This window comes from Carcharodon carcharias, chromosome 15 (assembly GCF_017639515.1).
Source record: "Carcharodon carcharias isolate sCarCar2 chromosome 15, sCarCar2.pri, whole genome shotgun sequence".
Taxonomy (NCBI): domain Eukaryota; kingdom Metazoa; phylum Chordata; class Chondrichthyes; order Lamniformes; family Lamnidae; genus Carcharodon; species Carcharodon carcharias.
This window is the reverse complement of record NC_054481.1, coordinates 7,021,608-7,048,590: the sequence shown is the minus strand read 5'-3', so window position 1 is coordinate 7,048,590 and position 26,983 is coordinate 7,021,608. Positions and strand designations below refer to the sequence as shown.

General features: G+C 41.7%; 1 protein-coding gene across 3 annotated transcripts; it reads left to right on the top strand.

Annotated features, from left to right (window-relative positions):
- The first annotated feature begins 1,495 nt into the window (after positions 1–1,495).
- Positions 1,496–26,983, top strand: rsl1d1 (ribosomal L1 domain containing 1). Of its 3 annotated transcripts, none has more exons than XM_041206613.1 (9): positions 1,496–1,580; positions 4,314–4,453; positions 4,609–4,747; positions 5,815–5,963; positions 9,969–10,070; positions 16,945–17,038; positions 22,789–22,923; positions 24,856–25,068; positions 26,365–26,983. In XM_041206613.1, exons 1-9 carry the CDS (start codon positions 1,548–1,550, stop codon positions 26,710–26,712), a joined length of 1,353 nt encoding a protein of 450 aa, XP_041062547.1. In that variant the 5' UTR covers positions 1,496–1,547; the 3' UTR covers positions 26,713–26,983. The 3 variants fall into 3 exon arrangements, with proteins under 3 accessions (XP_041062547.1, XP_041062548.1, XP_041062546.1); XM_041206614.1 differs by having other exon boundaries at positions 22,786–22,923; positions 26,368–26,983; XM_041206612.1 differs by having other exon boundaries at positions 22,786–22,923.

The window sequence follows — 26,983 nt, the reverse complement described above, 5'->3', positions numbered from 1 at the left end:
CCATCCACTTACAGGTTCGATGCTGACTGATTTTTTTTTGGGACTTGCTATGATTCCGCTAGTCCTGAATATTGCTGAAAAGAGAGACATGCTGCCGAATCTCTTCATCTTGCACTCATCAGGACAAACACAAGAATGTCAAATTTCAAACGATCACAACAATTTATACTACACGAGAAAAGGGTGCTAACTGGTTGGCAAGTTTACTCTGGCTGAGGCATTGCCATTTACTGTCTGCCTTCCATGTTTTTTCGCCTGTCCTAGTGCTCCTATACCTTGCTACCTTGGGAGCTGCAGCCTTCAATGATGTTAGCATGTATGAAGGACTAGCAGAAAGTAAAATACTACAGCTGCTGGAAATCTGAAATAAAACCAGAAAATATTGTAAATACTCAGCAGATCCGGCAGCATCTGTGGAGAAAAACAGCTATCTTTCAGGCTATGACCTTTCATCGGATGAGATTCATTAAAGAGTTCAACTTCAAGGGCAATTGGAGTGCAAAATCCTGGAACTCCCTTCCTAACAGCACTGTGGGTGTACCTACACCACATGGACTGCAGCGGTTCAAGGAGGCAGCTCACCACCACCTTCTCAAGGGCAACTAAGGATGGGCAATAACTGCTGGCCCAGCCAGCGAAGCCCACATCCCGTGAATGAATTTTTTTAGAAATTCAGAGTGATGAAGGGACAAAGTGAAGAAGGGGAATACTGGACAAGGTGACTACAGGGTTGTAATGGCAAAGGCAGCTACAGATCAACTCAAGTTATGAATCATTTGTACTTGGAATTGAAGGAAAGTGTGGAAGGTCAGGCAGAAAGTTATGAGGCAGAGATCTGTCAGGAAGAGAAGCCTTAGATTATTTTGCCCTCCAAAGTAGAAAGTGATGTAAAGAATAAAGTAACTGGAACGTTTTTTATTCTCTGGAACAGAATGCCGCTGTGATGTCCAATGCATTACCAATTTTGACTTTCTAACATTTGGATTTCCTCCTCCAGGTTTTATGTAAAAGCTAAATAGGTCACTGATCTCAAAGGTTACCATCAGTAGAGAAAGTTAATTTCCAGCATTTTCTGTTTATATTTTGTACAATGTTTTGTCCTCCCCCCACTCCCCACCCAACCCCAACTGCACCACAAAGGGAAGGAGTTTACATTACACAACCTATTTTCTTACTTCAGGTCCTTTACTGTGTTGTCATAACTTTCTTGAAACTAGTAGAAATCTTTAGCTACTCCTGTTGGTTAATGTGTTGGTCAATCCAGAAGCTGGATGTAGCATCTGACCCCTGCCAGGCCTGACTGACTAATTCAATACTAATTCAACGGCTTGTGCCGTTCAGAAAGACTGAGACGGTTGCAGGCTCAATTTTTAAGTGGACGGGAGCGGTGCTTTGTTCTTTAATGTGGAGGAAAAACCCTGAGGCGCTGTGAAGCTGTGGGGATGCAGCTCCTCACTCTGTCTCTGTCACTGTCTCTCCCCGGGCTGCTGATAAAGTTCGCTTCTTGAAGTTTGTGCGGCTGCGCAGTCGGAAGCGGTTCTCCACACATGGGCAAGATGGCGGCGCTGGATTCCGAGCAGGTACCGAGTGCGGGGCCCCCTGGGGCTGGGAGAGACGGGTAAGGGGGGGTCCGCTCTCTCTCTCTCTGGGTTTTCAGAGCCGGGTGTCACGGGTCCAAATTGACCGTTCTCCCTTTCGGCTCGGCTGGGGAGGCGGTTACTCGGTGCCCGGGAGGAGGAGGAGGAGGAGGAGGAGGAGGAGGAGAGGGGCCCATGTGTCTGCTCCAGCCCTCCTAGAAATCCCAGCTTACGGCCCACCCAGAGGAGCAACGCACATAGGGCCATTCCCCCGCCTTCTCCCCACAACCCTGCACGATCTTCCTTTTCCGGGTAATGGGGTTGAGAAACTTATCAGCCATGATTGAATGGCGGAGTAGACTCGATGGGCCGAATGGCCTGATTTCTGCTCCTATGTCTTATGGTCTTATAATAAACTAATTCCCCCTTGAATGTCTCAGTTGACCCTGCCTCCACCACGCTCTCAGGCAATGCATTCTAGATGCTAAACACTTGCTGCGTAAAAAAAATTTTCCCTCATATCTGTGATGCTTCTTTTGCTTATTTCTTAAATCTGTGCCCTCTTGTTCTCAATCCTTACACCAAATGGGAACAGTTTCTGCCTAGCTATTCTCTCCGGACCCCTCTTGAACATTCCTTCTCTTCTCAAAGGAAAACAGTCCCAGCCTCCCCAATCTTTCTAAGTAACTGAAGTTCCTCATCCTTGGAGCCACTCTCATGAATGTCTATATCACTTCACTGTATACATGGAGGGTATATGTGCACAAATCATTGAAGGTGACAGGGCAGGTTGAGAAAGCAGCTAATAAGGCAAACAGGGCCCTGGGCTTTATAAGTAGAGGCTTAGAGTACCAAAGCAAGGAAGTTAGGATGAATGCTTATAAAACATTAGTTTGGCCTCAACTGGAATATTGCATTCTAGCAAAAATATAGAAAGCAAAATACTGCTGTGCTGGAAATCTGAAATAAAAACAGAAAATACTGGAAAAACTCAGCAGGCCTGGCAGCATCTATGGAGAGAGAAACAGAGTTAACGTTTCGAGTCCGTATGACTCTTCCTCTAGGAAGGATGTTAAGGCGTGAGAGAGGACGCAGAAAAGATTCACCAGAATGGTTCCAAGAATGAGGAACTTCAACTATGTAGATGGATTGGAGAAGTTGGGGCTGTTTTTCTTCGAAAAGAGATTTGATGAAGATGTTCAAAATCATGAGGGGTCTGGACAGAGTAGATAGGGAGAAACTGTTCCTGTTGGCAGAAGCATCGAGAGCCTTAGGATACCGATTTTTAAGGTGATTGGTGAAAGAAGCAATAGTGATATATGTAAAATAAAACTTCTTTTTATGCAGCAAGTGATTAGGATCTGGAATGCGCTGCTTGAGAGTGTGATGGAGGCAGATTCAATTGAGACATTGGAAAAAAAAGAATTAGATAATTACTTGAAGATAAAATTTGCAGGGCTCCAGGGAAAATACGAGGGAGTGGAACTAGGTGAGCTGCTGTTCCACAGAGCTGGCACAGACACAATGGACCAAATGGCCACCTCCTGAGTTAACTATTTTATAATTATTCCTCTAGTAAAGCAATGTCTCTTTAGAAACATTAACTTTTGTTCTTGATTTTGTTATAATTGTGCTATGCTGGTGAATAACATTAGTATTGTATAGGTACAGAATTGGAAAGAAAATGTATGGAACTGAGATCAAAAGATTGTTGAATAGTTGGAATAGTTCCAAAGCGGAAATCTCTATTAGGAACTTGAGACATTCGTAAAGGATGGAGGGGAAATATTGTGATTGTAATTATCTGAACTACAAGATAATATTGCAGTTTTGAACTTGTTCCTCTGTATCCTATTTATACTTTTAATAGCTTATGTCACAAAGCTTGTCTGAGCCAGAAGGTATAGTGGATAACTGCACTATATAGTATCCAACTCACCATGAGATGAGAAGGCTCTAGTTTGATTAATTGGTTGGGGTGCCACAGGTTTTTGGGATAAAAAGAGAAGTAAAGGCCCTGGCTCCTGATTGCTATTGTGCAATTCCTTTTACAAGTATAAAGGGAATAAAAGTGGTACATGGTGAAAATCTGAAATAAAAGAAATGCTGAAAATGCACAGCTCAGCCTACACCTGTAAAAAGAGAAGGCAAGTTAATGCTTCAGGTGTGTAGCCTTCAAAAATAGTTCCATGAAGGACAAACACCTGAAATATTAACCTGATTTTTTTTACAAATGGTGCATCTCAGTTGAGGACGGAATCTGACTTGATGAGGATGCTGTCTGTCGTCAAGCAGCCTGCGAAAGTCTCGCTGCCGCCCATGCTTGCATGGAAGCTGCCCACCTGGACTGGTCGTCTGCATCTGTCCATGAAACATTCACACCTTCAGATGCAGATAGAAGAAAATTGGAAGAATACTACAATACAAAAGTGATTTTGGTATTGTTGCTAAGAATTGAAGCAATATAGTAAATTATTAGGGAATAAAGAGCTGTACTTCATTCAATCCACTGTCCATCCAATCCATAGCCCATCCAAATGCACAGCTTTATGTTTATGTATGTTCTAAATTGAAATGCTAAGGATCAGTTTTGAAACAGCTAGAGAAAACAGCACTATAATCAGTTCTTGTATCTTTCTTATTACAAGACAATTAATGGAAGACTTAATTGTGTATTTTATCCAAAGTGAGTTTGTACGTTTGTGTTGACTTCCTCCTCACACCTCATTTCAACAGGTAGCTAAGGCTGTGAAGGCCCTACAGGCATATGTGAAGAAAAGTAAAAATGACACAAAGCTATTTCTGAATGAAGATGAGAACATTATGCTGAATGTTACAGTGTGGAAGATTCCAAATCGGGAGCAAACCATAAAAATGTAAGTGAACCAATATGAAACTGGATGCAAAAGACGCGCTGAGATACTTGTGGGTTCCATGACCTGCAGCAAGATTTTGTAAAGACTGAAGAATTTTTGTTTGTGGCTAATTTTGAACTCTGATGCTGAAAAGACTTTATTTTTTATTTTCACAGAACTCTACCTCATTCAATTCGATCAGAGACAATGGAAGTTTGTCTCTTCACTAAAGATGAACCAAACATGACCACAGATCAGACAGAGAGATTCTATAAAAGGCTTCTCAGCAAGCATGGCATTGAGAATGTAACACAGGTAGGCTTCTAGTTTGGACAAACAATAGAATTGCATTTAAAACTGCATTTAAGATTCGTGCGTTTACTTTCAAAGTGTTCACTGTTGATTTCTTGTGACATGATTCTCTGCAGTAGTAATGACCGATTGAGATCGGTGGCACAGCACATTAGCATTCTCGGACATCGGAGAGGGAAAATGAAAACAATTGTCTACTTAATCAGTTTTTGTCACACCCCTTCCCATGCAGATATGCATTTTTACAGTACAGAATACTAGGAGATATATCCAGGAGTAGGAAAAATTCGAATTCTGACTATGAATCACAAACGACAAGTCGTGAATCAGTTTGATACGTAGTCTGATTTGTTTTTTTTTAGCTCCTCAAGATGAGGAATACAGTTTTTCTGGATTTACCTGTCAGCTCTGAGAACTCCCAGAGTTGGTTGTGTGTTATCAGATGCAATTTGAAGCAAATTAAAAAGAAATTCGGGCAATACCACTTTTAAATTGTAGGGGTGGGTTACTTCCACTGGTCAAGGGAAAATGCCAGCATGGTTGAGCCGAATGGTTTCTTTTATGTATCTTTGTTGGAAACGGTATCCTGCTGCAACAAAGTCAAGACTTGAAGAACACACACAACTGTGCCTGTCGGAAGGTTTGTTTTCCGCACTCCTTACTTTCTCTGAAATTATAAAATGATGCTGAATTTGTTCAGTTGCCCCTTTTGTTTGTTTTTAACCTTGTGTGCAATTTTTATAACCCAATTAAAATCATAATTTCCAGGTAATTTAATCTGCTTTTATTGCAACGTTTCATTCTAATGGCCTTTGAAGGTGGCTTTTGTTCAAATATGACAGCAAACAAAAGGGAACTTATTGAAATAAAGGGTCTTAAAGCAATGAACGCCCCTGGCTGAGGGGTTGATGAGTTTGTGTGTTAATAATTATAACCTCCCATTTCAGGGCTAGTGATCCAGAGAAAGTACAACAGTTTTGTTTTAACTAGAATATGGTTGAGCAGTATATTTTAAATGACTTCTTCATTGGCAAAATAGTGCAATGTTAATATAAGTTTTATTTTGTTAGGTCATTCCATATAAGACACTGAAGACTGAATATAAACCATTTGAAGCAAAGCGACGTTTGTTGAGCAGATTCGACCTGTTCCTAGCTGATGACCGAATCAGACGATTTTTACCCTCTCATTTAGGCAAACATTTTTACAAATCCAAAAAGTAAGTAATCTAAATTTATTATCATGAACTATTTTTTTGGTGCTTAAACAAATGCTTCAAGGACAAATTTCATTGTATTTTTGAGTCTTTTCCAATCCTCGGGTTGCTACATATAAATAAGTACTTAAAATAATCTAAATTCTGACTCTAACATTAGTTGACCTACTTCCGAATGGCCCCAACCACTTCTAAGTAATGGGATGGGTGAGTTGGGCACCTATTTCAGCACTGAATCACAAATAATTATTAAAGTAATATACTGACATCCCAGCAGGGCATACTTTTGAGTTTTTAATGAGACCAAATACTGTTCATTGGATGTGTGGTTACCCCAATGCAGTAAGATTTTATTCCCAAGAAAGAAGGAACGAGAACAAAGGAAGATGGTTGTGGTTGTTGGAGGTCAATTATCTCAGCCCCAGGGCATCACTGTAGGAGCTCCTCAAGTTTGTGCCTTAGGCCCAATCATCTTCAGCTGCTCCATCAATGACCTTTCCTCAAGAGCTCAGAAGTAGGATTGTGCTCTGGCAATTGCACAGCTTTTCAGTACTATTCACAACTTCTCAGATACTGAAGCAGTCTGTGACCATACGCAACAGCACCTGAACAACATTCAGGCTTAGGCTGCTAAGTTACAAGTAGCATTTGTGCCACTCACCTGCCAGACATTTACCATCTCCAACAAGCAATAATCTAACAATCTCCCCTTGACGTTTAATGGCATTAGCATCACTGAATCCCTCACCATCAACATCCTGGCGGTTGCCATTGACCAGAAATTTAACTGGACCAGCTATATAAATACTGTGGCTACAAGAGCAGGTCAGAGGCTGGGAATTCTGCAGTGAGTGACTCACCTCCTGACTCTCCAAAGCCTGCCCACCATCTACAAGGCACAGGTCAGGAGTGTGATGGAATACTCTCCACTTGCCTGGATGAATGAGGCTCCACCAATACTCAAGAAGCTGGACACCATTCAAGGCAAAGCAGCCTGTTTGATTGGCACTCCATCCACCACCTTCAACATTCACTCTCTGCACCACAGGTATACAGTGGCAGCAGTGTACCATGTACAAGATGCACTGGACCAGCTCAACAGCATCTTCCAAACCCATGTCCTCTACCACCTAGAAGGCCAAGGAGAGTGGATGCATGGGAACACCAACACCTGCAAGTTCCTCTCCAAGCCACTCACTGTCCTGACTTGGAAATATGTCGCAGTTCCTTCACTGTTGCTGAGCGAAAATCCTGGAACTCCCTTCCTAACAGCACTGTGGGTGTACCTACTTCACATGACCTGCAGCAGTTCACCACCACCTTGTCAAGGATCAATAGTGAAGTGCAACAAATGCTGGCTTTGTCAGTGACGCTCGCACATTCCCCCACCACCCGCACCACCGTGAACAAATAGTGCCGTGTCTTTCACGATCTTGGGCAATTTCAGTGCTTTTTATAGCCAATGCATTTTGAAGTCCAGTTGCTGAAATAATATGGTGAAATGAAGCAACCAATCTGCACCCCACAAGATAAAGGAATAGTTTTTAGTGAGGTTGGTTGAGGGACCCTGGCCGAGTGACTGGGAGATCTCCCCCTACTCCTTTTTGAGTAGCACCATGTGATATTTTACATCAAGGGCGGGCAAGGCAATAACTTTTCATCTGAAATACAGCACCACTTGCAGTGCAGCAATCGCTCAGCATCATATTGAAGTGTCAATCTAGATTATTCATTCAGTCTCATGTGAGGGTTGTGTCCCCTTCTTTTAGACTCTGAGGTGATATTGCTACCACTGAGCCAAGTCTGGCTCAAGTTAAGTGCTCATTCTGTGGAGAAGAAAAGAGTTGACGTTTCGAGTCCTCATGACCCTTCAACAGATCATGTTCAGTTCTGCTGAAGGACTCGAAACGTCAACTCTTTTCTTCTCCGCCGATGCTGCCAGACCTGCTGAGTTTTTCCAGGTAATTCTGTTTTTGTTTTGGATTTCCAGCATCTGCAGTTTTTTGTTTTTATCTAAGTGCTCATTCTGTGTTGAAGTTGGAGCCAGACAAGGGGTTGAATTTTTTGTGCCCCTGATTGGTGTGTTTCCTGAGGGGGCGTCATGTAAAATGGGGTGGTGGCGCACATAAAATGGGCGGGGTGGGCGCACGTAAATCCCCCTCTCCTAAACCCCACCCCAATCCCCCTCTCCCTAACCCTCTTGGGCCATGACCGGATGTAACTGCTCCGGGGAATCTTGGGCTCCACTCCTCACCTGCAGTCCCAGCAGTTGCTCCAGTGAGGTGCAGAAGTCCCACTTGGCCCTCATTAATAAACCCCACAGAGTTTTGCTAGGGTGGGTAGGCATGGAGCATGCTGGCTCCATGCCAACACGGTTTCTGGGTTGGTGTTATGACACAGCAGTTGGTAAAGGCTGAGTTGTTTAAATCCCAGAGGGAAACTTGAACAACTGTCTAATCCCATATTTTTGATTGGCATGTTTGAGGTGCAGCTCTGAATTCGGAAATGAAACCACCGAACCTCGAGAGTTTTCTTTAACTTAAATTAAATTAAATATTTATTAATTTAACGAGAAACTAAAACATACTTATATCTACAAATTACTACCATAATAACCTTTAAACAAATCCCCAAATTAATCACTCCCAACTAAATCTTCACCAAGGCAACAATAGCCCAAGGACTTTAAACAGACACCCGGCAAAGCACATTTAACCTTACAAATTCAAAATTAGGCCCCTTGTAATTTGGTTCCTTTGCAGACACAGTTGTAGGGCTTACAGGCTGCTTAGATCTTACATGCCTCTGACCTGCACATATAAAACTCTTTTCTGTTTATACCTAGGCTTCCCTTTGAATGTAAGCTCTCATGTTATCCCAGGGTCTTTGAACTCCACCTCTTCTTACAATAAAACACCTTTCATAGCACAATTGTATTAGTAATATAAACACGTTGCTTGGTGTCTCCCAGCTAGATGTAAGATTTTACTCCCTTTTGAATGGTTTATTCAACAAATGCAAATACACTCCTTACCTTCTAGCCTTTCGTTTGCCTAAGTAACATCTCAAACTACTATACATCAAAGCAGCCAGACTAGCTGGCTTTAATCCAATTAAGCCATACACACACACACACCCACAGACACAGACCCCACTACAAGTCCAATTTAAAAATAATTTCCATTAACATTATATACATTAATATCTTCATGACAGTTGGTTAAATGGAGATCCGACCATTTACCCATTTCAGGTTAAACATCGGGCTTCCTGCTACCACCCTGCTGCCCACGGCAATCGTATTATGGTGCGGGCAGTGTATTAGCAGGATTTATAGGCTTGATAACAAGCTTAATTGGGCCTTAATTGTCGATTTAAATATGGTGGGAAGGCTGCTGAGTTCAGCACCTGCTGACCCCTGCCCCCCCCCCCGTATTATGGGGGTGAGCAGGAAGGTGGTGGGATGGGGGCCCACCTCATATTATATGCCCCTCCCTAAAGAAACAGACCCACCAGGGGCATGTAAAATTCAGCCCCTTGTCTGGGTCCAACTTCAACACAGAACGAGCACTGAACTTGAGCCAGACTTGGATCAGTGGTAGCAATATCACCTCGGAGTCTAAAAGAACCCTCATGAGACTTAATGAGTGTCCACCCCTGTAGGCTCAGGATAACAATAGTTGTTGTCATCCTGCTTATATGGGCAGCCACACAGATAAATGTGCAGGTTAATTTGTGGTGAAGTTCTTGGAAGCCTCCCATCCAAAATTCAGGAGATCTGTGCTCCCATTGCAGAAAATGTTTTTTCTTAAGTTAATATAAATCAGCAAATGCTCAAAAATACAGAAATCCAGTGGCCTCGTGAGCTCAGTTTGAAAACCTGTAGGCAATCGTATAGCTTGGCAGTTCTTACAAACTCAAATATAACAGTTGTGAGCAGTGTAGTATTGTAATTCTTTCAAGCATTTTCTTGTGTGTAATCTCATTTTATTTGATTTCTGATTTCAGAGCGCCTCTGTCTGTAAAGCTGTCTTCAAAGAGTCTTGCAAAAGATCTGAACAAACGAATCCAGGGCACAATCCTTCCTGTCAACAAGAAGGGCAGCTGTTAGTGAGTATTGAGGATTTGGTTCATTGAGTTTGGGAGGATCTAACCCTCTGTCTTTCACCTAACACTGAAAATTTATTTTTCATTTGCAAATCAATTCTGAATGGGGCTACAAATAAAATAACAAAAGTGCCTGTAGAAGCCTAAATGATTTCGAGTTGCAAATTGGTATGCAAAAAGCCCAGGTTCTCTCATAAGTAGATCTGATATGTCTAATTTTGCATAAGGCCCAGCTTTTCCTATTAATTTTACTTTGGGAGTCTATCTTTCTAAATTCCTGAGCACAGAAGATGCTGGGTATTCCCAATGGCTGCTTACACCTTGAGTACTAATGTTCCCAAAACTTCCTCGACCAGTATCTGTACTCACTGCACCGCATGTTTAATCATGAACATGTTTGAATGCCAGTGCCTTGTTTATCTGTACATGACAGTGAACAAAGTAACCAACTGATCTTGTAGTTGACACATGCTCTTCTCCGCTTGCCAGCAATTTAAAATTAGACCCTTGAAATGAAATGTCAGTGAACAGAGCAGCATGCTAACCAATTAAAAGTCCAGCTTTAGGACCAACTGTTAGGTGAGTAGAGATGCCGGACTAGGAAAAATATGCCTGATTTAATGTTTTTGAAAAGTAACAGAGTGGAGAAACTGACTGGAGATGCCTTTGAAGCATTCCCCTTATCAAAGTCACAGATGACATTCTTTGTGACTGACAAAAATAAACTATCCTCCTCACCCTTCTGGACCTGCCTGCAGCTTTTGACACTGTTGACCACACAATCTTCCTCCAGTGCCTCTTGACTGTCATCTAGCTGGGTGAGACTGCACTGGCCTGGTTCCATTCTTATAGCCAGAGTATCACTTGCAATGTTGAAGGGTCATGAGGACTCGAAACGTCAACTGTGCTCTTCTCCCCCATGTTGCCAGACCTGCTGCGTTTTTCCAGTTATTTTTGTTTTTGTTTTGGATTTCCAGCATCCGCAGTTCTTTGCTTTTATCACTTGCAATGGTTTCTCTTCCTTCTCCCATAACATTACCTCTAGTGTCCCCCAAGGATCTACCCTTGGCCCCCTCTCATTTCTCAGCTACATGCTGCCCCCTCGGCGACATCATCCAAAATCACTGTTAGTTGATATCACCTAGCTCTACCTCACCATCACTTTTCTCAACTCCTCCACTAAATTATCAGGCTGCTTATCTAACATCCAATACTGGGTGAACAGAAATTTTCCCCAACTAAAGACTGGAAGATCAAAGCTGTTGTTTTCGCTCCGCTCTTCAAATTCCATTCCCTTGCCATTGGCTCTGTCCCTCTACCTGGCAACTGTCCGAGGCTGAGCCAGCCTCCTTTTTGTACCCTTGGTGTCATACTTGGCCCTGAGATGAGCTTCTGACCACATATCTGCACGAAGACTGCCCGTTTTAATCTCCATAACATCGCTCAAATCCATCACCCCTTGGGTCATTTGCTGAAATCTTCATCCCTGCCTTTGTTACCTTTAGACTTGACTACTCCATCACACTACTGGCTGGCCTCCCACAGTCTACCTCCTATAAATTTGATGTCATCCAAAACTCTGCTGCCTGTGTCCTTACTCACACTTCCCACCACTGCTGTGCTTGCTTACCTAGATTGGCTCCCTTGTAGCATTCAGTTGGTTCTTGAATGGGCCCGTGGATTTCACTACCCTGTGATTGAGTCTATTCCGTGTACAGATAATGTTTTGTTTGAAAATGTCCTAATGTAGGTTCCAAATTTGCCCTTTAAATCTAATGCCCCTTGACCTACTCTGTCAAATTAATTTTAATTAACATTCTGAATTTACCTTTTTCTATATTATTTGCAATCTATTCCTTTGAAAGATCACATCTTAGATGGCTCATTTTAAAACCAAAAAGCCCAAGAACTAGAAATTTTACAGATATAAAACAAGCAGCTAAGTGTCCAATAATGTTCAAGTGGTGCATGTACAAGCAATCCACACCTGAGGTGCGCAGTCCACCATATTGGTTAAAGCTGAAGTATAGTTGCCTGGGGCTCATGGAAGCAGACAGCAGGTTTTATGCATAAGCAAATAGGAGGCCTAAGCTCTCATTAAGTCTCCATCCAGACCCTGTGAACACAGCCAACAGTGAATGGATAACTAGATCTGCATGGCTCAGCTAGCAATCCTAAAAAGAACTTATCTTGAATGTGGTGAGGTGCCAGAGTGCTGCTCCCAGCACCACAGCTGGTCGGCTCACTCAATTGCTTCCCTTCCTCTTGATCGTGTTACCCCCCACCAACAGGATCTGCCCAAGGGTTGCTGCCCGAAATCCACGTCCACTTTGTGTCCCCAGGCAGCTCGCCGGCCTAATTTAAGTGATATCCAGGGTGCACTATCGAGTGTGCCAGCACACAGATTGTTCCCTATGTTAGCAGCCTGGTCTCATTCAATTTCGACCCCCAAGTTTCTCCAGTCTTTTTTCATAACTGAATATCTCATACTGGGGATTAGTCTTGTGTTTCTGCTCCATATTGTTCCCAATGCTTGAATATCTCTGCTGTGTCTCAATGACCAGAACTGAGCACAGTATTCAAGGTTTGCCTGAAGATATGGTCACTGTTTGGTGCTCTGGGCCCTTGAGCACCAAACAGTGACCGTATACGAACATACGAATGAAGAGCAGGAGTAGGTACTTGGCCCCTTGAGCCTGCACCACCATTCAGTAAGAACATAGCTGATCTGATTGTAACCTTGACTCCACATTCCTGCCTACCCCCAATAATCTTTCACCCCCTTGCTCATCAAGAATCTGTCTAGCTCTGCCTTAAAAATATTCGAAGACTCTGCTTCCACCGCCTTTTGAGGAAGAGAGTTCCAAAGACTGAAGACCTTCTGAGAGATAAAATTTCTCTTCATCTGTCTTAAGTGGGTGACCTCGTAACAGTGACTAGAACTGGGCACAGTAGTCAAGGTTTGCCCAGAGAACCATATAAATTGATCATGATTTCCTTTAACTTGCAATCTTTCACTCTGAAAAAGTAACTCAATATTCTGTTGTTTGATTTTATGGCTGCACATGTAAAGCATCAAGTCAAATAAGACTTCTAGGGGTTTTTCAACTTCTTCGTTAAACTTGCCTCTCTTTACAATGGATAAGAAACTGACTAAAGTCCACCTGGTAATGTATTAAGAGGAGGTTGTGTGGTGCAGTGGGTAGTGTCCCTGCCTCTGAGCCAGAAGCTTCAGGTTAAAGTCCAGGACTTGATGGCCAAGGGAGGTGCGTTCATAATGCGGCCAAACAGATTGAGTATCAACTTGTAAATCCTTCCTGCATATGCCGATAAGAGGACAGATTTTTGGTCAGCCATGTGATGGAAAGAATGCTAGAGCCTCTACCATCATTGTTCATAGCTCCAGGCTAGAAGTGCATGTTTCTGCAGCAGCTCGAACTCCTTGAGGGGGCAGGGGTTGGGGTGGTTAGACCAGTTGGCTGGATGGTTTGTGTGGAGCAGATTCGTGCCAACAGCAGAGGAATCGATCCCCGTTCTGGCTGGAGTGGACTCGAGTTCTGCTTCCGTGCCCTACCTGTGGTGGAAGCTGTGGCATTGTGGGTTGGACCTGCCTTAAGGTAGAGAACTCGAGGAGATGAAGAAGGAAAAGAAGAGTGTATTAAGATCTGTTTGAGTAATTCAGCTGCATTATGAGGAAAGTTCTCTCCAGCTTTTTATAACACTCAATATTTTGCTGCAGCTTGTTATAAATGCATAATTACCAGCCTCCTAACTGAAGGCTATCATACTCATAACTGAACCATGCACTAATTCTGTATATATTCGAAGATAATGCCTGGAAAAAGGAGGAGGATAAGCAGGTAAAAAGGGACATATGCAAAAAAGGATGAAGCGAAGCAGGCTCCAGCAGCTCGAGAGCCTGATTGAAAAGACAAAGTTGCATAACGTCAAGGGTGCAGCCAGCACAGTCTCTTAAAGGAAGGTCTCTGCCCCAAGCACCAATACACTCATTCTCCCAAAGTCAAGATGCCCTGGCTATGAACATACCAGTATTTTGGGATTAAAAAATACACCAGTAATTCAGCTTCATAAATTGATGCAGGAGCACCCAGGCGGCAACACACTGAAGCATTTACATCAGTTTACGTATGCAATCAAAAGGCTGTTACGGAGGAGAACTCACTGAGGTCTAAATGAGCAGAATAGCTTGCACTATAGTAAAAAGCTTACATGTAAATAAAATGCCTTACTGGGTATAAAGCTATTATTTGTAGTTATCTCCAGTAAACCTGAAGTGGTAATTTGGAATATATAGAGGACATTTGCAATGATAAATTTTTGCAGTGTGTATAATGCCACAGCACTTCTGTGCTGGTCACTAGTATGTGTAAAAAACTAAACTGTGGCAAAGCGCTAATATTGTGATATCAACATCTGTAAGTTTATCCAATTGCAAAGTTAAAACATGATTGATCCTCTTGAAGCTTCACAGCAATTAGACAATCTGTTGAAGGATGAAATGATCCTCTGGCTTGGTGTGGTGGGAGTGCTGTGGTAGGGAGGGATAATGTTGGGGGGATGGAGTGTGGAAGGGCAGTAGGAACTGAGCCACGAAAGGATTAGTTGCTTGTCCCAGAATTCTCTGAAAAGGCCTTCAGAGGATTCAAGGAACCTCTGGCTGCAACTATCTTCCCATCCACAAGTAATCCTCAATTTTAAAATTCTTATCCTTCTTTTCAAACCCCTTCATGACCCTGCCCCTTTCTATTGCTGTAATTTCCTCCAGCCCCACAACTCTCCAAGATATTTGTGCTTATCCAATTCAGGACCCTTGAGCATTCCCAATTTTAATCACTCCACCATCAGCTGCCGTGTCAAAGCCTTAATCTCTGGAATTCACGCTAAATATCTTTATTCTTCAAAGTCACTCCTGAAAGCCTACCTCTTTGATCAAGCTTTTTTTCATCAGCCCTAATATTCCCTAACATAGCCTAGTGGCCAATCTTCCTTGATAATATTCCTGTAAAGCACCTTGGGATGTTCTGTTAAGTTAAAGGCACTATATAAATGCAAATCGTTATAGTGACTTGGGCAATCTTCATAACAGCAGAGATGGTACTACATATTTAGACTGATGAATGAACAATGCTTTACATCCATTTCTATAAAATTATAATGCCAAAGTAGTTTATCTATCTAAAACACAATTGTCCAATTCCACTGAGTTCCGAGTGTATACCATGGTAAATATGCATTCTGTCTCATGAGTTTGGAAAACCTGCTGAATAATGTTCACATTGTTTACTATCAAAGCGAATTTTCCACACTTTCCTATTTAGTATTGTGTGTCTGTAATGTGACTGCTATTTAATCCATGGAATTGTAATACAGTTACAAGTACATGGAGTCAGTGGCCCAGTCATTGTGGTCAGCAGAAACTGCTCATAATGATCAAGTGATCTCTGTGGCATAGATTTCCCTTTTCCTGATGTCAATTTGAATCTGGCACCCTGGGGATTTTCAGATCTCCAATAAAAGTGATCTCATCAAGCAGGGTAAGCAGCCAATCATGTTGAAGTACTCTTGACAGACTGACAACCAAGAATTCAAAAAGCACTTTATCCTTCATTTTTATCATATTAGAGGACAAAATAAAGATTAGGACATAGACATGGGATTGAGATGAAAACTGAAATAACAAACTAAAAAAAAAATTCTCCATTGATAATTTTAAAATAATTAATTTTTCAGGACTATTGAGGTTATTCAGCAGTAATTATGAACTTAATATGACATTAAAACCCAGTTACACCTCGTTCAGCAAGGTGTAACTTTTTCACGGGATTTTACAACAAGGTTAATACCTTTAAAAGGAAAAGTTCTCAGTTCACAGATTTCTAATTGATTGCCGACTTGGGGAACTTCAACAGCATATCCTGTGTAGAAATGTTAGAATCACCAAGAGCAACTTCTGGATTTCCGTGTTTGACTGTACCTGTGCAGATTCCAGAAGTTGCAATTGGTTTCAGAGTAGTAAAGACAGTGAATGCTGAGGGTTTTGACGTCATCACAACTAGAAAAACCGGACCAAACTCATATTTGTATTTCCTCTGAAGTGATTGACAGACTGTTAGTTTGACAGTTTTTAAAATTCATTCATGCGATGTGGGCTTCGCTGGCTAGGCCAGCATTTATTGCCCATCCCTACTTGCCCTTGAGAAAGTGGTGGTGAGCTGCCTGGTGGAAATTATTTTAAATTCGGTAAACCATTTCAGTCTACAATAGCACATGATACTAATCACCACTGGGATTATCACAATGTTTAACTATCTCAATTACCTATTTCTTTTTAAAATCTCTCCACTAGTTACCTCTCAGTCTGTCTATTTCTCAACATGTGTTTTATCTGTGGAGCCACAGAAGTACTGTATCTTGCATGCTATTAGTTAGTGCTATCTATATAACTGTTATCCTGATGCCTCCAGCCTGTCTGTCTATCTCTCTCTGCAGCCTGGCCTTATGCTTCACTATTCCATGCTGACATGATGGCCCTGAACTTCACTCTATCCTGAGACAGCTTCTCTGGACTTTGTTGCTCACTTCTGGTCAACATGAGCCCCTGGGTTCCTGGAAATTTAAACAGATAATGGATGTTGAGTGAATTATCTAATGGTAATTTCAGAAATGCTAATTGCTGATTATTGGTTCTCTGTAAATTTACAAAACTGAAAATCTAAATTGTCTGACTAGGAAGTAGATTACATTAAGTAATGATAGAGGATATGGAGTTTGTGGATATTCTAGATGTCATTATTCATTATCCTTTGTTTGAATGATACGTGTGTGGTGTAATTTCTTGGCATATTTTCTTTTTCAGTGCTTCCCGTGTAGCTCATACAGGAATGAAGTTGCAGGACACAGTGGAAAATGTTATTGCTGCTGTTAGCGTTATTACAAAGAAGTTGCCCAAGGTATATAAAAAAAAAACTGTACCATTGGTGGGAATATAGACAGTCATATATATGGATGTACCTTCCCTCTTCTTTGCACTTTATGAACTACCCACCCAGGATGATTTTGACTTATTACTTCAATTCTCATCTTCAGCTCTGCTTTATCCTTCCTCCAACTCCCATCTTTTGCAGTAATGTGCATTTTTTTTTTGTTCTCTTTGCGGAGGGTATGTAGATTTTTGCAAGCGACAGAAAGTTGTAGTGTGTTTAGAGAAGATTCCAGTTCAATGGTGTGAACAATAAATTGCTGAATTAAATGTGTTACATTCCCCATAGCAACCAATAACCTGAAAAGAAAGGAATCCCCAAACAATTCCTGCAAAATGAATCGAGGGACAGGATTTCACTTTTTAAAAATTTATTGTTACAATCAAGCCCAAAATCAACATAAAATTAAGCATGAACAGGCAAATGGTATTTCACTAGAAAAGATGGATTTCATTTTAAATAGTTGATGCAAGAAAAGATGCACCTCACAAAATTACAAGCATTCCCATCACTCCCTGAACCCATGTGGCTCCACATACAATCCCACAGCCTTTCAAACTCTGCCTCCGGTGCACAGGAACTCTCACTTTCCCACATTGGATCTGGCCCTTGAATCACTTTCACTAGCAGCCACCTTCTAGTTAAAGTCTCCCGATATGGTTAATGCCCAAACTGCACACGCCTGAAAAACCTACTTAGCTAGGTTCATGACGGTCTTAATGGCACAGATTCCCCAGAGCCTCCTTTATCTGAGCCCTTTAATAAACCCCATTAAACGGCCTGGTCAGCTACAATTCTTGGTATCTACCCAGCAATGTGGAAAATTGGCCAGCCACGTCCTGTATGCAAAAAGCAGGACAAATCCAACCTGGTCAATTACCACCTCATCAATCTATCTCAAACATCAGTAAAGTGATAGAAGGGTTCATCAACAGTGCTATCAAGCAACACTTGCTCAGCAATGCCCCGCTCATTGATGCTCAGTTTGGATTCTGCCAGGGTCACTCAGCTCCTGACCTCATTACAGCCTTGGTTCAAGCATGGACAAAAGAGCTGAACTCCAGAGGTGAGGTGAGAGTGACTGCCCTTGACATCAAGGCAGCATTTGGCCGAGTGTGGCATCAAGGAGACCAAGCAAAACTGGAGTCGATGGGAATTGGGGGGAAAACTCTCCACTGGTTGGGAGTCTGACCTAGCACATAGGAAGATGGTTGTGGTTGTTGCAGGTTAATCATCTCAGCTCCAGGACATCACTGCAGGAGTTCCTTGGGGTAGTGTCCTAGACCCAGCAATCTTCAGCTGCTTCATCAATGACCTTCCTTCCATCATAAGGTCAGAAGTGGGGAGGTTTGCTGATGATTGCACAACGTTCAGCAGTCATGACTCCTTAGGTACTGAAGCAGTCCTTGTCCAAATGCAGCAAGATCTGGATGATATCCAGGTTTGGGCTGACAAGTGGCAAGTAACATTCGCATCATACAAATGCCAGGCAATGACCATCTCCAACAAGAGAGAATCGCACCATTGCCCCTTGGCATTCAATGACATCACCATGGCTGAATCCCCCACTGTCAACATTCTGGGCTTATCACTGACCAGAAACTGAACTGGACCAGCTACATAAATACTGTGACTACAAGAGCAGGCCAGAGGCTCAGTTTCCTGCTGTGAGTAACTCGCCTCTTGACTCCCCAAAGCCTGTCCACCATTTACAAGGCACAAGTCAGGGGTGTGATGGAATGCTCTCCACTTGCCTGGATGAGTGCAGCTCCCACAACACTCAAGAAGCTTGACAGTGTCCAGGACAAAGTAGCCTGCTTGATTGGCAGCCCATCCACAAACATTCACTCCCTCCACCACTTATGTACAGTGGCAGCAGTGTGTACCATCTACAAGATGCATTGCAGGATTGCACCAAGGGTCCTTCAACAGCATCTTCCAAACCCATGACCACTACCATCCAGAAGGTCAAGCACAGCAGACACATGGGAACACCACCACCTGGAAGTTCCCCTCCAAGCCACTCACCATCTTGACTTGGAAATATATCACCGTCCCTTCACTGTCACTGGGTCAAAATCCTTGAACTTCCTCTCTAACAGCACTGTGGGTGCACCTACACCACATGGACTGCAGCCGTTCAAGAAGGCAGCTTTCCACGAACTTCTCAATGGCAATTAGGGATGGGTAATAAATGCTGGCCCAGCCAGTGACACCCACATCTCATGAATGAATTCAAACAAAAGCAGTAAAATTGTCCAATTCGCAATCTCTATTCTTCAGCTTTCTGTCCTTTTAACAATATTAAATGTTCACAGCTCCTTGTACAAGTGCCTCTTTGGTTCTTCCCTTTGCTGAAGAACTGAATCCACACCTAGAGTTCTGTCTGTGTGTGTTGCACACAATTGTTAGTCCAATTATCAGCCATTTGTCCTTTCTGGTTAGCAATCTCCCATCTCCATATCAATGTTAACAGCCATGCTCATGGCTTTGCCCCTTAACTGAACCCTGTCTCCCTGGCAACCCCGAGTCAGGATAATTTCTCAGAAATCTAATAACCTCATAGCCAGGAATTCCGATTATCCCTCTTTCCAGCATTATCCTTGTTTCATTTTGGATTTAAAGGGATATCTCATAGTTACAAGCTTTAGCAAAGCACCAAATCCATCACCCATGTTTCCATTTATAAATGTGTAATGTTACTATTTCCTTTTTCAGTTGTTTTGCAGTACAGAGGAAGAAATGTAAGAACACCAAGAGTTAGTAATGTTCTTGACAATTACAACTTTGGGAACAAACATTGCTAAAGCTGAAAAAACAAGGGTGCTACTGATGCTAGAGAAAGGAGTAGCTTTCCATTTTGGACACCTTGCATGTGTCTGTATTCCACACATCCAATTGGTCATAAAGCATATCTAGAAGCAATATAAAACAATTTCTAAGCAGCTCGAACCAGCCTTTGGCCATATCTCAGAAGAGCACCTTGATTTGCTTCAGTGTGTATTTTATTTTTCCTATGCCAGTGATCCCTTTGGCATCTGGCATTGAAAATTTGTACAAAAGCTACAATTTATATTGCTAAATATATTTACATCTAACAATGTGTGGAAATCTTCACTTGATCTCAAGGGCAATTAGGGATGCCAGCGATGCTTGCACTGCACATCCCATGAAGGAATTTTTTAAAATACAAGGATGAAGAGAGTTTATTTAACCTCTGTCATGAATTTGTTGTGATATTTCAGAGGTGTAGAAAGCAGACCAGATCTGTCCATTGTCCCATCTTGTCCCACACGTTTGGAAGACTTTTTCAGAAACAATTTCTTATACTCCTTAAATTAAAGTTTCAGCTTTTAAGATTTATTTTGTCATTAATGAGAAGTAGAGTTGAATGGGTTATGGATTTAGGGCAAATTAAGGAAAACCGATCAGAAAGAAAGGCCTAAGTTAATATGAGGGTAAACTAGCCAGTAATATAAAAGAAGATTGCAAGAGTTTTTTTTAGAAATATGAAGGGTAAGAGAGAGGCAAAAGTGGACATTGGGCCGCTGGAAAATGACGCTGGAGAAGTAGTAGTGGGGAACAAAGAAATGGCGGAGGAACTGAATAGGTACTTTGCGTCAGTCTTCACAGTGGAAGACACAAGTGACATCCCCAAAGTTCAAGAGAGTCGGGGGGCATAGGTGAGTATGGTGGCCATTACCAAGGAGAAGGTGCTAGGAAAACTGAAACATCTGAAGGTGGATAAATCACCTGGACCAGATGCATTACACCCCAGAGTTCTGAAGGAGATAACTGAAGAGATAGTGCAGGCGTTAGTGATGATCTTTCAGGAATCACTGGAGTCAGGGAGGGTCCCAGAGGACTGGAAAATCGCTAATGTAACCCCCTTGTTTAAGAAGGGAGTGAGGCAAAAGACGGGAAATTACAGGCCAATTAGCCTGACCTTGGTCATTGGTAAGATTTTAGACTCCATTATTAAGGATGAGATTTCAGAATACTTGGAAGTGCATTGTAAAATTGGGTAAAGTCAGCATGGTTTCATCAAGGGGAGGTCATGCCTAACAAATCTGTTAGAATTCTTTGAGGAGGTAATGAGTAGGTTAGACAAAGGAGAGCCAATGGATGTTATCTATTTGGACTTCCAGAAGGCCTTTGACAAGGTGCTGCACAGGAGGCTGCTCAGTAAGATAAGAGCCCATGGTGTTAGAGGCAAGGTACTAGCATGGATAGAAGATTGGCTGTCTGGCAGGAGGCAGAGATTGGGGATGAGGAGGTCCTTGTCAGGATGGCAGCCGATGACTAGTGGAGTTCTGCAAGGGTCAGTGTTGGGACCACAACTTTTCACTTTATACATTAATGATCTAGATGAAGGAACTGAGGGCATCCTGGCTAAGTTTGCAGATGATACAAAGATAGGTGGAGGGACAGGTAGTATTGAGGAGGCAGGGAGGCTGCAGAAGGATTTGGACAGGTTAGGAGAATGGGCAAAGAAGTGGCAGATGGAATACAACGTGGGCAAGTGTAAGGTCATGCACTTTGGTAGGAAGAATAGAGGCCTAGACTATTTTCTAAATGGGGAGAGAATTCAGAAATCTGGAGTGCAAAGGGACTTGGGAGTCCTAGTCCAGGATTTTCTTAAGGTTAACTTGCAGGTTGAGTCGGTAGTTAGGAAGGCAAATGAAATGTTGGCATTTATTTTGAGAGGACTAGAATATAAAAGCAGGGATGGGCTGCTGAGGCTTTACAAGGCTCTGGTCAGACCACATTTAGAATATTGTGAGCAATTTTGGGCCCCATATCTCAGGAAGTATGTGCTGGCCCTGGAGAGGGTCCAGAGGAGATTTACAAGAATGATCCCAGGAATGAAAGGCTTAACATATGAGGAACGTTTGAGGACTCTGGGTCTATACTCGATGGAGTTTAGAAGGATGAGGGGGGATCTGATTGAAACTTACAGAATACTGAAATTCCTGGATAGAGTGGACGTGGGGAAGATGTTTCCATTAGTAGGAGAGACTAGGACCCGAGGGCACAGCCTCAGAGTAAAGGGAAGACCTTTTAGAACAGAGATGAGGAGAAACTTCTTTAGCCAGAGAGTGGTGAGTCTATGGAATTCATTGCCACAGAAGGCTGTGGAGGCCAGGTCATTGAGTGTATTTAAGACGGAGATAGATAGGTTCTTGATTGGTAAGGGGATCAAAGGTTACGGGGAGAAGGCGGGAGAATGGGGTTGAGAAACTTATCAGCCATGATTGAATGACGGAGCAGACTTGATGGGCCGATTGGCCTAATTTCTGCTCCTATGTCTTATGGTCTTATGACTAGAGCAGCTTAGGATGATTAGTGTTTTTGAGTATTGAAAACTCTAATCCTTAGTTGTTTGAATTTGAGTTTCAAACACAGGACTCGAGTATTTGAACATGTTTCCACCATGCACCACTTGGTTTGGGAGAACTCATAATTCAGGGATAGTGCTCCTGGCTTGTATTACCTACCCTATTTATCTTTATGATTAATAATTTGCAATGGTGCTTTTGTGAACTTGTTAAACCTAATGGCACAGAAAAATATGGGAAATGTATCATATGTATATTTGTTTGGGGGAAATGAGTGATTTTATTTATCTTCCCAATGTAGGATCTGCTGTAAATGTAGTAATATTCTATCTAATTTATTTCATGAAATTGGCTTAATAATGTTTTTTTTTATGCTAGCAGCAATGGAAAAATGTAAAAATTCTTCACTTGAAAACCACAACTTCTGTTGCTCTGCCCATATATGCATCTGGTATGGAGAACCTTCAGGAGTTAGAGGAAAGTCTTCCAAAGACTCCCAAGAAAAAGCAGAAAGCAGTAAGTAAATGATTTTTAAATAAAATTTAAAAATAGACCTGGTACAGTATATGCTTATTTACAGTATAGTAAAGAAAGGGTTTAGCATAACAAGAATTTGCAATGATATAGCATCTTCAACAGAGATAAACATCCTGGCACTTCACAGGAGCATGGGGGAGGGCTGTGGTGGAGCTGGATGCCAAGCCAAAGAGCAAAGGGACTTGCATTGGTACAATGCTTTTTACAATCTTAATCCTTCCCAAAGCTTTACTGCCAATGAAATACATCAAGTCACAGTTGTATGAACATTTTGCAGATAATTTGCACAGAGAGAGATTCCCACAAACAGGTGTGAAATAAATGATCATACAATCTGTTATGTTGATTTTGACTGAGTGATAAGTATTGTTCAAGACACTGGAAGAACTCCTGTACTCCTCTTCAAATGGTGGCATAGGGTGTTTTATGTTCACTTGAGAGGGCAGACAGGACCTCAGTTTAATATCTCATCTGAAAGGCAGCACCTTTGACAGTGCCACATTTCCTTAGTGAAGCAGAGCTTAGAGCCTAGATTATGTGCTATTTGCTGCTGTGGCATGCATTGTCTCCAAAGAGAACATTGGCACATTGCATTCTTTTGCCTCTTCTTGTCCCCTTTTAGTTTTTAACTGACATAAAGTGATACTGACCTTTCATAAACCTGTCCTCATGAAGTCATGGCTGTGCATGATGTGAAGCTTTTGGTGCTAAAAATCATTGTGAGGAGTTCAACGTCTTAACTCGCAGAATGAATTGCATTTGATTGTGAATGTTATAGGAACTTTACACAAGATTGAAACTTGGAATAATGTACCCTGTATTCAATTGTCTGAAGTCCAGCTACGTAAATCAGCAAATCTCAATTGTTGATTTTATCACATGTAAGCAAAGGCCAACTAATGAGATGCAGCTCAATTTAAAGAGTGCTACAGTAAAATCCCGATGCGTCAAATCCCAGGGAATTCGCCCACAAATTTGTGTTAAGCAGAGTTTTGTGATAGCCACAGAGGGTCCATTTCCAGATGAATTCATCTCTATATAACCTGATGTGCCTACAAACACAGTCTATGTCGAAAACAGCAGATGCAAATGCAGAATGAAAACACAGTAAAGCAATAGGTGTGTGAAAAAGTCTTTATTCAATTTGTTCACGCCTTACAATGGCCTTACCTGGCATTGAAAAATGTCAGCAGTTAGCTCTGGAAAAACCCTGGAACCCTTTTCTGAGTCGTCCATGTCATCAACGCAGTGAAACATTTTTTCAGTGTTTTCATGCTGCATTGTGAAATCCCGGACATCTCTATAGCCTTTGCAGCATCAGCTAGGGAAGCAGGTGGACGTTCATGGAACTGTTTAGAGTCATTGGCTTACTTGGGTTCCTCTAACTCCACTCTGGTTGGCATGTCATACGACGAGCTTCGACAAGTCAGCTAATCTGGAGTTATCGATTTGGAATTTCGATTTATCATGGGCATTGTTATATGGAATTTGCTATTCTGTCAGAATGAATGGTTGACGGCTTGGACATAACTGGAATTTCGTGTCATTGGAGCTTAACTCTTCATGATTTCATTGTACATTTAAAGTAATTTTATGTCAATCCTTCTAAAATATTTGTTTGAGACCGTTTACCTTGACGAGTTGATCAATTAATTGTATGATGTGTTTCACTTTAATACTGGGCAATAAAACTGCAGTTTTGTTTCTGAGGTTATTTCTGAGAAATAGCCTTAGCTGGACCATCTTCAGTTGACAGAAGAAGTCATCAAGTTGTACGGAAGAACAAGAAAATAAGGGGGAAAAGTAACTTTTATTTCATGCTGCATTTGTACATGGGAAATGTTCACCTTACACAGCAGTGAAAGGTTTCATGTTTTAAAAAAAGCCACACCTTGATTTTTTTTTTCTCAGAATAAGCAGAAGAAAGCAACAAAAGTTGGAAATTCAGAAATTGCAACAGAAGTACCATCATCGACTGAGGTTACGAGTGTTCTTGTTGAGGCAGTCAAGGCGAAGGCAAAAAAACCAAAGTCTCCTGTTGCCAATAAACATGCCACAGAAGAAGAAATACCACAGCTCGTTCCCATTGAAGAGCAAACACCCACAAAGAAGGCAAAATTGCAAGTAAGTTCGATGGTTGATATGGTTCCTTTTTTCTTATTTTACTTCCCTCCCCACTGTGAAACCTACTGTTATCGTAACCTGACATTGTTGTGTGTAAAAACAAAAAAACTGCGGATGCTGGAAATCCAAAACAAAAACAGAATTACCTGGAAAAACTCAGCAGGTCTGGCAGCATCGGCGGAGAAGAAAAGAGTTGACGTTTCGAGTCCTAATGACCCTTCGTTGTGTGTAAATTACATCAAGGATCACTGGGTAGTCATCAGGAGAGCCTTGGTTCCACAATGAAGTTGTTGTGTCCCTTTTGAGATCTGCAAACTTGGCATAGACTGATCAAATCTGGAAACTTCACCGGATGATGCATTTATCTTCTTGATCTCTTTATCTCTCTTTCTTCCCACAGCTGTTCAGTTTTCAGGTCACAACTATTTGATCATTTTTTTTATTTTGAACTACCAACTTAAAAACGTTTACCATTTTGAGGAACAGATCCTTTTTTCACAGTTTATTTTCTGCTAAAGAATTAAATTTCTGTGCCTAGGTGTTTATGCAAATTGGACTCCCATCACAGCCATTAGGGCATAGAAAGAGGCCATTCAGCCCAGCATTCCATGTTGGCTGTCTGTACAACGATCCAGTCAGTGCTGTTCCCCTGCTTTATCCCTGTAGCCCTGCAAGTTGTTTTTCCCCCAATGCCTATCGGATTCCCTTTTGAACTCATTGATTGTTTCCACTTCCGATACCCTAGTAGGCACACCTGCAAAATATAACTAATTTTCAACATCCTCAGTTCTGAGTGCCTCTAATGTTCCAAAAACATATAAATTTTAAAATTATCATTGTGTCGCCTTAAGTTTCTACCCCATTGGTGCTAAATATAGCATAGGATTGGTGGTCCTGGAAGACACTGGGTAATTCTCAGAGCTGCACTTTGAAAGGTTGGAGAAGATTTATGGTTTTCTGTTGTTTTTAAATCATCTATTGTATGACAAATGCACTTGGTCTCACTTGACTGTTTGTGGTTGGCAGAGACCAAGGGAATTTTTAGTTGAGGTTATACCTGCAATGAAGAGTAGAAAGTTGAAAGGATTTTAATTGATTCTTCCTTATATGAGCATGTGATTTTGTGTGCAAGAGAGACACTTAACTATGGAACTTTATTCATTTAAAGTGAACCACTCACCATTTATGGTATTGCAAATTGAATACTCTTGCAAATCTGGTCAAATGGTGCATTTTAGTCTACTTAAGATTGTGTTTGTTAGATGTCCATACTTATTTATTTATTTATTTTCTGAGCAGGGACTGAATAGAAAAAAGAGCACCACACCAAAGGCAGCTGATGGAAATGAGACTCCTGTTGGTGAGAAACTACAGCAAGAAAAATGCAAAAAAACACCACAAACACCTAAGCAGAATCCAGAAAGCCTCAGACTGCAGACTCCGGTCACGGGAGGAAAATGCCTTCAAACACCAAAACAGGAAGTGGGAAAAAAAGATTTCTTACTTGAGAGTAGCACACAAAAGAAAACTGCTAAGAACCCTCAGCAGAAGTCAGTAGGAGCCCCCAAAACCAAGAAATTAGTAAAATCGGCAACGAAAACCCCCAGACAGAAACAAAAGCGAACAATTCCACAGTCTGTTTGAACTTTGTCCGAGGCTTTTTAAACAGCGTGGATCTCTTGTTCAAAAGCTGGCTGTAAATTCTTTGCCACTTCGTGGTCTGTCAAATACACATTGTGTTGATTACGTTTGTTTAATACATATGGCATTGTTTAATAATTCAAATGAGATCTTTGGTTGATGTTGATCACTGTGGTAACAGCTTGAAAAAAAATCTCTTGTCCTCAGCTGAATAGATATAGTCATTGGTGCTTCAGTCATCGGAATTGGAGAATAAAATGCCAAGTTTAACAGA

What these genes read in the sequence shown, in the direction of transcription:
- rsl1d1 (XM_041206612.1), top strand. Translation starts at nt 1,548, where the DNA reads ATGGGCAAGATGGCGGCGCTGGATTCCGAGCAG. An exon ending in CGGCGCTGGATTCCGAGCAG is followed by an intron (nt 1,581 to 4,313) that starts GTACCGAGTGCG and finishes TCATTTCAACAG; the next exon opens with GTAGCTAAGGCTGTGAAGGC. An exon ending in CAAAGAAGGCAAAATTGCAA is followed by an intron (nt 25,069 to 26,364) that starts GTAAGTTCGATG and finishes TTATTTTCTGAG; the next exon opens with CAGGGACTGAATAGAAAAAA.